General features: G+C 48.4%; 1 protein-coding gene across 1 annotated transcript in view; it reads left to right on the forward strand.

Annotated features, from left to right (window-relative positions):
- The window catches only part of LOC119098948 (uncharacterized), a 157,636-nt gene that overhangs the window by 111,510 nt on the left and 34,549 nt on the right, over positions 1-11,577 (forward strand). Inside the window, exon 9 of the mRNA XM_037222003.1 lies at positions 3,610-3,697. Coding sequence (XP_037077898.1) covers positions 3,610-3,697 — 88 coding nt within the window. The remainder of the gene's footprint in view (positions 1-3,609; positions 3,698-11,577) is intronic.

The following is an 11,577-nucleotide window of genomic DNA, read 5'->3' on the forward strand; positions in this document are numbered from 1 at the left end:
ATGTCGTTCCCCTTAAACTGTCCTGACAAAACAGCGCGGACCATTAGTAGAAGTATGATCAATTTCGTCAAAAACCGCTCCACTCCACCTAGAGGCTTCTGGCTTATAGGCTTAGAGGCCCCGTACTGCCCTCTCCCCCTTCCCACTTGTTTGGCTTTGAAATAAAATTCAGCATGTAGGAAAAGAAAAAAGCGGTTAAAAACAATGTTGACGAAATGGCTGAATGGTCCATGTGGCTTGACATGGCTGGTAACCACGTTCAAGGTCCAAGGTTTTAGAGACGGCCATAACATGGCGGGAGAGACCGAAACAAGGGGAAGTCGCAGCCAAATGTGTCTAGGCAATCAAGCGGTAGGCAGTCAAGATTCATCAACACCAAGGCAGAAAGACCCAGGACAGCAAATGCGCGCCACAGCCGCTCCTGCTTCGGGACGGCCTTCATGGCCGGCTGGTAGGACAGGCCTGACCTGAAACTGCATCGCCCGGAAAAGCTCGTGGGTCGTCACAATGAGCCTCGACTCAGACACAATCAGAACCTTGTGCAAAATGACTCGCTTATTATTTTTTTCGTTTGCTTCAACACGTACCAGCACGCATTTTGGACGCACGAAGTTTTTTTCGTTATCCCGCGTCGTATTCGTGCAATGTGTCCGGGCGTGATCCAGCAAGTAATACATGCTAACGGTGAAAACTTATTTCTGATGTTCTCAACGTGCAATTCACAAATCGCATGTAGTGGATGTATGTTTCATGGGGCTTGACCTTAGTTGTTTACCCCTCCCCTAGATGTAAGGCGAACGAAAAACCGTCTCGAAACACAAGCAGCAAAAATGTATGTTATAAAATGTCTTTGTGTCCATGATCTTATAGAGGTCCGCGCCAATAGTGTAGTTTAATTCTTCACAATCTCACTAGGCGCATGTTTATGGGGGAATCGTGCATCTTCTCATATCTGCTTTGAAAACGAATAACTGACTATTGAACTAAACGCTATTATGGACTTAAACGTGTCTTTCAAGCTTCAATGTCGCATAAAACTTTTGACGCTTGACTGCATGCCAGAATTTGAAGAACGTTTAAATCCCATTCGTTATATTTTATGACCAGGGATCTACCGCGCCTTCTGACTACGTCTTGCCAGCGGTTGCGGGTTTATCCTTACGAAACCGGGTTTCTATTTCCTGCTCGGCTTTGGACACTCGAATCGATGGTAAGCTCGCGTGTTCCTTTGGGCATCGTTGAACACGCAGTAGGACAAGCCCTGGACTCACGGACTCCATCTTTGGTGCTTCGCTCCAGCCGTGGTATGCGAGATGGCTTTGGTCGCTGCGATTGATTACTGTCATGGGACGGCATATTTCAACCAACAAAATTATACGCCCCGTAGAATGCCACGACGTAAGGAGTTTATGGGCATTGTTATTAAGGTTCAAATAATTTGGTTTTAATATTGATTATTATTTTATTACCAGTATCTGGTATATATTGTATATTGCAATTAGCAGGTGAAAAGCGTTTCGCGGAGGCCTGAGCGGGCTAAAAAAAAAACGCCAGAATGATAGCCAAATGAAATCGGTAGGGTGCGGAGTTGAATGTTGCTCCGAAACATGCAAAAGTGTATATTTTCCTATTTTAAGATGGCTTCAATCTTAATGGACATGGCTATTGTCCAGTGGTCAAGCAAATGAATTTGGGTTTTCCACTACTTTCAAGCTCAGCAAATCACGAACACGTTAAAGTTAACCTATAGTCTGCTTCGTTTTCCACAGTAACACTATGGCCTGCTGCGATAAGGAAAATATTGCCCAATCGTGTTTACCTTCTATGGAACCAGTACTGCTGAAAACAAAATAGGTAATGCACGAACAAAATATGAAGCGCATTTGTGCATGCCTAACGGGGAAAACAATGTTTTTCCCGGTGCAACCTTTTAAGACATCAGCGAACTATTTCATGTCGAAAGGTGACAATGGTGCGTCAAGCAGACCTTCACACATGAGGTCACACATTTTTGTATACTCTGGTGGTGATGTCAGTGCGATGGAACTGTCGCCCGTTACGTGCAGAGAAGCATTTTGCCGGGTTTATGAATAAAGTGAGTACTGGCCGTGTTTTCTGAGTCAGCCTATATATATATATATATATATATATATATATATATATATATATATATATGTGTGTGTGTGTGTGTGTATGTACACTTATGTTTATTTATTTATCAGGGAGTGGTATGGGATCGCAACACAAAGCCCACACAAAGCAAAAAAAACAAATATCTAAGTTTCTGGCCTAGCTGGAAAAAAAACACGAATCCTGAAGTCAAACCCAAAGAACCAGAATGATTTGAAAATCTCCAAGTCTTGAATGACTTCAAGAAGTCGTACAGGCCATCGTCATCACAGAACGGATATCTGACCATGGAAAACAGTTTAGGCCATGCATCGCCCTGGACCTGCTCACTCACACTATGACAACAGGGTGGCCAACGTCTTCACTTTGTCATGTAGGCAATCAGAACACTAGGTTGAGTTTAAACGCATGTTTTCAGTTTAAACTGATGTTCTTACAAGTCCTTTTCACGCGAGTATCATAAGACAAAAGACCTAATACGGCATCCGATCTGAAACGCAGCAATAATGAGGCAAGGAGGAGTGAAGCCCAAGGGTTTACTGTAAGCACTATCAAAACAGCTGTACAATTATTCTTCGAACGGAGCACTTTTATATCTTTATCATGTATATTCTCTTCCTTGCACGTTTTTGGTGCTTGGTGATTTGGCTGCAAACGTAGAATAACCAGTTTATGCTTAACTATAAAACAATAAATGCTTTTGGAAAGGAGTTTACCTGTTGTGCTCTTATGCATTACTACAAATGATGGGCTTTTCACCTGTTTATTTTATTCCCTGTGTATTTCCAATTTGCTACCAAAATAGGTCTCATAATGCTCCCGCAACAAGGCAATATACTCATGCTAACATTTATGATGATCTGCTAACAACACATGATGTATTAACTAATGGCGAGCCCTGAACAATATATCACATAGCATGTCTTGCGGAGAGTGGAGAGAAAACATTTCACTTCCCCACAGTATAAAATTCATAGGCCTTATTTCAATCTGTCATAGCATAAAATGACACTACTCGTCGACAACTGTATATAAACAAAATATCTACCGTGCAATGGGTGTTTGTATGATGCACTGATGAACAATTCGTCACGACTCAGAGAACTCTTTATGGCACGTTCTCCAGGTGAGCCCCGTTTCGTAGCGAGCAGAGGTCTGCACGCCCGACCACCACACCGACAGCCTTGGCCCACGTGCCAGATGTGATATCGCGCGCTACCTGGCTGACGGTCCTCTTCCGGTCACCAAGGCCATTGGGGCTCTTGTTGTAGATACGGGAGCTCAGGAACGCCCATAGACGAAGATCTAGAAAGGTCAGATTAGGGGAGCGTGCTGGTCATGGATTGTCATGTTTTCCGGTTGATGAAGCGGGCTCCGAAGTGGTTTTCCAGCTAATCAAGGCTACCTTTGATGTATGCAGAGCCTTCCTGTCACGTTGGAACCAGCTGTTCTCCATTTCGCCCGCCTGTCTCGCTCCAGTCATCTTCAGATGCGCTCCAGCATGCCGCTGTACCCCTGCTTGTTGACCGCGGCCGTAGAGTCGTCCGCACATAGGAAGAACAACACAGTGAGGCCGCTCGAGCTCGGGACGCACAACGCTGCTCCCTTTGGCCTGCGCAGCGGGCTCTCCTGTACGGTGGCGGGTCGCCCTGAGCTCGAATCCGGCAGGTTCGGTGTTTGCTTCTCTATCCGCGTGGCAGTAGGTCTCGCCGCCGGACCAGACGCGGTCCACAAGCCCGGGATCGGCTTCAGACTTGGTGTTCAGCCAGATGGAAATGTCATCTTCCGCTCTTTGCCGGCTTCTGACAACTTCTGAGGGGTGAACATTTTGTAGGAGATAGGTGGTGGCCATTTTTCAGAGTTTTCTAAAAGGGTTGTTTGATTACTGCTGACATGTTAGGCGATCTTTCAGACGGACTTTGACGAGTCCGTAGTGATCACGGACTATGATTTTGCACCGCCATCTTCCGGTCTTGTTGGTTGAATCCCCCTCACCCGTCCCATGCTTTGCCTCAGCACAGACCCACCGCTCAGCCTCAAGCCAGCACAGACCCACCGCTCAGGTCAACAAGCCGGCACAGACTCCGCTCAGGCTCAGCTCAGAAGTCAGCACAGACCCACCGCTCAGACTCAGAGCCCGACGACGACGATCAGGCTCAGAAGCCAGCACAGACCCGCCGCTGAGGCCCAGAAGCCAGCATAGACCCTCCGCTCAGGTCCAGAAGCCAGCACAGAGCCGCCGCTCAGGCTCAAGAGACGCGGTTCACAAATTATTTTCTAATTTCCTGCAGGCGCAAGCTCACTTTTGCCAGCGGATTTTGAAGCGAAGTCTAGTGCCTTCGTGTCGCGTGGTTGGATCTAGTTGACCAATGTAATTAGACAACATTTGCCTTTTGTTCCGCGATGAGCAGCGCCATCGTGCCATGTGATCTGTGACTCATCAACTACAACTCCAGGCCACGTGCTATCGAAAGAAACAAAAAATGGTCGCTTGCGGGTCACAGCCCAGCTCAGCACAGCTCCGTCACACATGCCAGATCAGGACATGTTTTTTTCTAATCCTCGTGTTTTTGGGAAATTTAAAAATAATAATATATGAATATATATATATATATATATATATATATATATATATATATGCATAAACATATCCAGGCAGTCATAGGCTCACTATTAACCCTGACTGGGATTGTCTACGGTGGTGGCAGCGGCCACGCTAAAGGTCAGGTGATGTCAGAGGGCAGGACGGACCATGTTCAGCATTCGGCACGTTCAAGTTTCGCCCCACAACATTCTACCCTTGAACGAGAATTTCACGACTGAATTGAGAGGTCAGGGCTCATCTAACAAGCACTCTTTAGCAAGGATGGTAATCCCAGAGAATCGTCGAATCGAAGGATTCCGATTGTAATTGATAAAAAAACATTCGCAGTTAGAAGCGAGCTGGCCTATAACTTACCGAAAAGAACGAAGTGTTTGCTTCGATAAATGGAGCAAAAGCTGAAAGAACTTGCCGAATGTACATTTGCCCTTGCGTATAACAGAACTTCCGTCAATGAAAATGCACTACTTCTTACAACACACACACACCAGACACACAACACACACACACACACATAATATATATTATATATATATATATATATATATAGTATATATATATATACATATGTATATATATATATATATATATATATATATATTAAGGATGTTCAAACTTTTCAGAGCTACTTAAAGTCAGTCTGGTATTTTCAAATGTTTAAAAACTATGATACGCAAAAGTCCGGAGCGACAGTACTGTTTTGGGGGCCGCTGTTACTTAATGAAGTTGAAATGAAGCTGTTCAAAACTGCTTATGGATCTGCGACATACACCAAGTTGTGGGTCCAATTTCGACACCATGAGACCTTTGAAGTTTGCCTGGTTTCCTGATCACAAAATCTGATTTATCGGAGACGCTCAACAGATCGAGAGAGTTCTACGACGACCGCGAGCAAAGTTCTGCTACTCTGCGGAATGGCCCGTGTCTTGGCGCGGCTGGGGGTAGCGCGCCGCCGGGACCATCTTGATGATCGCTGGTGAGTGGCGCTTGTTGAAATAGATCGAGAACACCATGCAAGTCAGTTCCAATTCCTGACACCGTAGAAGATGCATTTAAAGATCCGCTAGAAGTGTTGGTTGGTGTAACCTACGAAGACGTCCTCATACTGAAAAAAACAGGAGATCGTTTTTTTTCTTCAGTCATAGAAGAAGACAGATGACGACGCGCGATATTTTAGGAGCAAAACACTGCTCAGGAAGAAGAATGGCTGAGGGCGAGTATTTCCGGCACCTGAGTGAGGAGATATGAGAAGACACAGAAAAGCGATCGGAAGGAATGCTAATGTGTGGTTTTCATGAAGTGGTGCCGATAGTCCCTCGTACTGACGACGACGATGACGACGATGAAACAATGGGGAGGATCTTGTTTACTCACATTTTCAGAATAGCTGTCAACTGGCCAGCGCCACTGCGTGATCGGATCACAAGCGTCAAAAAGGCTCAAAATGTGTCCCATTTAGCAACAACATAATCCTCATCTCGCCGTCGGCACGTGAGGTATTGCAAAGCCAAATCTGATAGCTTGAGAAAAAGATCGTCCGTCAGCTTGACAGGTGTGCTGTTGACACAGGAGGATGATGACGCACATATGTGATAGGAATGGCGTTGGTCGTTCTCCAATCCGGTCACCGGCGATGACATCGAACAACTGCTTGATGTTTCAAATCTTCAGGCAGAAGCCGTGATGCAGCTCTGGCTATCAGATTCATGTACGAGTGGTCGGATGATCGTATTTTTAATATTAATTTTTTACAGATTGTTTGAATGGGTGGCTTTAGGTTCAGACCACCTGCCAAGCATAGCTGTTTGTGTGTACCCCCGAACCCACCACCCAAGTGCCGTCCAGTCCACGGATAGTGTCGCCTCCGCCCCTTCGCCAAACAGAATGCGGAAGGTTTTTCGTTAGCGCGTTGCTTTGGTACAGCCACCCCGGGCCTGGGTTGACTCTCTGGGCTAGCTGCTAGCAGGACTTTCCACTTCAGTCGAGCCAAACAATGTACCCGCTCTGGGACCCCGTACCCAGCACCGCTTAATTACGAGGCCAGCATATTTTTCTCATAGAGCGGAGAGGGCAATCGTTGTTTGAATGTGCTCCTATACTACGGCTTTTAGTGCGAGAGAGGTGATCTTCGCGTCTGCCTGCTTCCTGAATGACGAGGGCCTGGGGAAGGGAATCGAAAAACGTCGCTGGCCTGTGTAATATCCTCGTGATCGTCCGAAGACGGTGCTTCCGGCGCCTCCACGACCGTCAGCTGGGTGAAACCGTCGTCTTTGGGCAGTGCCATAAGCAATAGAAACCGCATCGACTTCTCATTTCACTGAACTGCGGCGCAGGTGACGCATTGCTCGGGAAGGCTGTCCGAGCAGGCGGACCAGGCTGCAAGCTCGTAGAGGATCAACTTCAAGCGCTCCAACTGCGGGAGGAGCACCGTGAGCTCCGGAACCAGCCAACATTCGCTGGTGGCGTCGGCCAGATGGAGTTATCCTTTATTGGCTTCAGGTGGCACGTGTCTGGGCCCCGCTGGAAGCGAAAACCATACGTGTCCTGGAACCGTACATGTTCGTTGAGTGATTCAAGACTTCAGTTAAAGAAGAGGCTGGGCTTGAAAGCATCTACATTTCTGTCGTCAAGTTGTGCATCAAAATGGAAGTCCATTGTTTTCTCTGATGTGTCTTGCTCCACAGTGCAGAATTTGAGATCCATAAAAAGGAATGGTGAATACTAAGATTTTAATTGTCGCGATCAAAAATACCAGGGTCAAGAAGTCAGTCAAGTCTGTTGTCACTGACACCTTGTAGCTCTCGTGCTCTTCGACGACGCCATCATTCTTGACACCTCCAATGAACGCTGCCATGAATGAGCACGATGAGCGTGAAAGAGCAAAAGTGGCTCGCCTGAGCGGTCTGTTATGGATTCAAGCACCACTGGAACAAAGCAGCTTGGAAGATTGTTCATAGGTGTACGAGGAGCTCCATTCACTTGGCAGGGATGAAGTCTGAATTCCCTGAGAAGCATCCTGGAGTGATTTCAGATGATTTGTTCAAAGGGCCAGCTTCGTTCGTGAGCCACTTCAAAGTGATGAACAAACTGGCGGAGTGGAGAGAGACTCCCTTGGATGCATGGGTTGGTTTATAACTGCTGTCAAAGAACAGAAGCAGTATGGTCTGATGCAAGGTGTTCGTGGGGATCGGAAGTTGTTTCAGCGCGAGAAGTCAACGAATCTGTTTGTTGGCGGCACTTAGAAACAGGAGTGCACCTGGTTCTTTGATGCTCCTGTTCTCTGAAAATCCATTTTCGGTTCTGCTGAAGTTCCTCACGCTGAAACAACTTCCGATGGCCTCACGGGATTCACAAAAAAACCCAATTGGCACAGGTAAAGGAATGTGCTTAAATTCCCCTGTCGTTACACTCTTGCTTTAGTTACTTGTCATCTCTGGCGTTGGCGCAAACTGTCTTGTTTTGTGTTATGTTATTCATCGTGACTTAATTTCCACACCTAGGCGGTTTAGCACCGGAAGTGCTCTGACGTTCACAACGGACCGTCGGTCAGCACGGCAGCCACGCACGTCATCCAGCCTTCCTCCGCGCGCACAGCTGCTGCGGACGTCTGGCTCAGCGGCTGTGCCGCGCCGTTCCGGTCGTCCGGTGACCTCGCACCAGTCGCGCAGGGTGTCGCGATGGCCACGTGGTGCCCGGCACGCCCGATTGAGGACAGTTTACAGAGCAAAACCCAGTCTTGACTGCCAGAAGCCTGGAAGCCTCTGAACCTTGCTGCCTGTGCGGCAACAGGACGGCATGGCGGAGTGTCCAATTTAAATCAATCATCGAACTCGAACTGTTCAAGAACAAGGTGTACCCACAAACGGATGGCTGGCCGGCGTTGAAAGTCACGAATAAACACAAAAAACGCGCTGTTCTCGGTTGTCAAGCAAGAAACATTTCAGTAAACTACCAGTACACGTTTTTGCTTGTGGATGCGGGACAGAGATGACGTTGCGTGGAAGTCTATGTTCGTACCGTCTGGACCTTTCATTGCATTTGTTTCTGCCGATACCAAGACGTTAATCTCACTCTGCGTGTCACGTATGCACTTGCCAATCTTTGGAACGCAAAAAACGGCGCCGAACAAGCCGCCGGAGCTGAGTGGATGAGCTGAGCATCGACTAGCGGATCCGCAAAGCGCACGACCAGAAAACTCATTGCAAACGCCCGGGTATGGCCAGTCCTCACGACCGAAGGCGCAAGAACGCGAGGACGATTCTGTCGTTTATAAGCAGCGTCAGCTGACTGGGAGTCGCCGTTCTCCCTTTCCGGCCCTCCTTGTACTGGGCCGGAGGGCCTTTGGCAGGGGTGGAGCGGACAACTGCGCAAAACGGCACGAAAGAAAATTAAAAGACGCGAGCACAGCTCCATCACATTGCGGCGATGGCAGCTGACTGGGGTCGCGCCGTTCCTCTTCTCCGGGCCCTCCACGGCGCTGGCTCGACCACATGGTGGATGTCTTTCCTTGTGTTGTTGCTCCAGAGCTCACGAATTTGTCAGCTTCAAAGAGGTTTCTTTTTGCCTCTGTCCCAAGCCAAAAGATGTTGACATTGTAGGGTAGCTGCTAAGAATAAAATGTTAACTTAGTGGTTGGTGCTGCCTGTCGTCCCTGCGAGATTTCTAATCAACGTGCGCCCTAAGCAGCTCTCCCACCAATTGCCCTGTATATTCCGCGTGCGACTTGCCGGACATCATGCATGCCGTATGTAGCACCATATCCCTCCTGTATCCGGTTTGGCGCATCATGACTCCGTGTAAGCCGTCTGCCCTCCTGTCCCGCCGGCACGGGGGTTGGGCCGCCGCGAGCCCCGAGTGCGCCCCCTCCCCGCCGGTGTGAGCTGCTCCGCGCGGTTCGGGCGGCGGCGGCGCGCGTCGCACGCCGTCTGTGCAGTCGATCGGCGCGCCGCCGGCGTCGGCGCGCCGCCCGCCACCGGCCGCGGCCGGTCACTGCGGCGGGCCGCGCGCTGCCGGACCGCAGCTGCGCTCTGCACGGGGCCTCGGAACCGGCCGCGGCGGCACCGCGGTGGGTGGGCACCGGCCGCCGCTCCCCCCCGCGACGTCCGCTCCAGCCGTGCCCCAGCCGGACGCATCTCCTCCGTCGGCCACGGAGCGGGCTCTGTCAGGATCTTTGGCGCAACAGGTACTGCATAATGGGGAGTGACAACGGATATTGCGGTGTCGTGCCTTATCTGGCTTGCGCAGGTTATCTTAGCGGTCGTATGTTCCTTCCAACCGACGTGATGAGTCTGTGCACGTTGACTGCGCCAGCCGTAACGCTGGAAGACTGTTCTGTGAGGCAATCACCAGTTTCATTTGTTTTCAGTTAAAGAGGTAAATTTCACATTGGCCGTCTTGTGTTGCCATTGCCATTTCCTTATATTTGAAACAGCTTGTCCAGCAAACGGTACATTTTCAGTCCCTACACCTTTATGATGCGACAACAAACAAGTTGCCGTTGCCGATCATTGCATGACTGTTTGGGTTGGCGGTATGAGGGGATACAAAACCTTGGTCTTTACGCCCAACTCAGCAGATACTGTCGAAACCAAGTGATACCAAACCCTGGCCTGCACACCAGACTCAGCAGATACTATCGAAATCAAGTGCAATGTGGTTAGTTCGGATGATGGGTTAAAAGGCAGAGGCTATCGCGTATTGTTTTTGTGCATATTGTGTATCGCGTATTGTTTTTTTTTGCATATCATGGCTGTGAATGACCACAGTTTAGAGTCTCTTGGCAGGTAGATGATATTGCGCATGAGACAGGATTAAAATCCGGGGTTTGATTCCTTAATGAATTCACATCTTTAATACCTGTCAGATGATCGACCTCATCTACCTCAAAAGCACCTGCATATTGGGGTCCTTCTCGGCCGGAATATGGGAACTCAAACAACATGCGATACATTAACTTCCTGACTATAAATCCAAACCCCCATGGACGGCATATATATATATATATACGACGAGAGCTCACACTTTACCCGAGAGTATGGTGACATACATTGACACTGCATGAACTGTTGGTAACGCTCATACAGGGAAGCAATACCATTCATTCAAAAAGGATTCGGATGATATTGTCCTTAGAATACCTCTCGGTGCACACTGCTCGACACCAATGATACAAAATGGCGTGATCTCCCGTTCATCGCTTACACTCATTTCCATTTGCACATTTAGTTACCTTTCTCATTCGCTAGATGGCAGTGCAAGTGCGCGCCTACCATATGCTGTGCCGTTGTACACCGTAACATGCGCAGGGACCATTACTTCTACGCTGTTCTTAATAACCTCTCCCATTTCATGATTCATGCATAACTAACCCACTCACTAATGCTCCATCACACTTCTTTACATAACCCAGTTGTTTTCCGTGCCTTTTGCAGCGTTTACACTTTGGCATGGCCAACGTGAACCTCGCCAGTGAAAACGCCCGCCACCCTCATCCTGATCTCCTTTGTATCTAACTCTAGATGTGGTTTTTGATGTTATGAGAAGGTACCCCTTCCTCAATTCTCACACTTTGGCTACCGGATACCATACGCCACATGACACGACTTGCACGGTATTGATCTATCGAACAGACACGGACACGGACGCGTACACACAGACAACACACACACACACACACACACACACACACCACACACACACACCACACACACACACACACACACACACACACACACACACACACACACACACACAGGATCCCTACAAGTGTAGTGGATAGTGAACCTATCTACCGCGCAGAAAGAGAGAGAGAGAGAGAGAGAGAGAGAGAGAGAGAGATAGAGAGA

The sequence above is a fragment of the Pollicipes pollicipes genome, unplaced genomic scaffold, assembly GCF_011947565.3.
Source record: "Pollicipes pollicipes isolate AB1234 unplaced genomic scaffold, Ppol_2.1 Scaffold_4740;HRSCAF=5597_pilon_pilon_pilon, whole genome shotgun sequence".
NCBI lineage: Eukaryota > Metazoa > Arthropoda > Thecostraca > Pollicipedomorpha > Pollicipedidae > Pollicipes > Pollicipes pollicipes.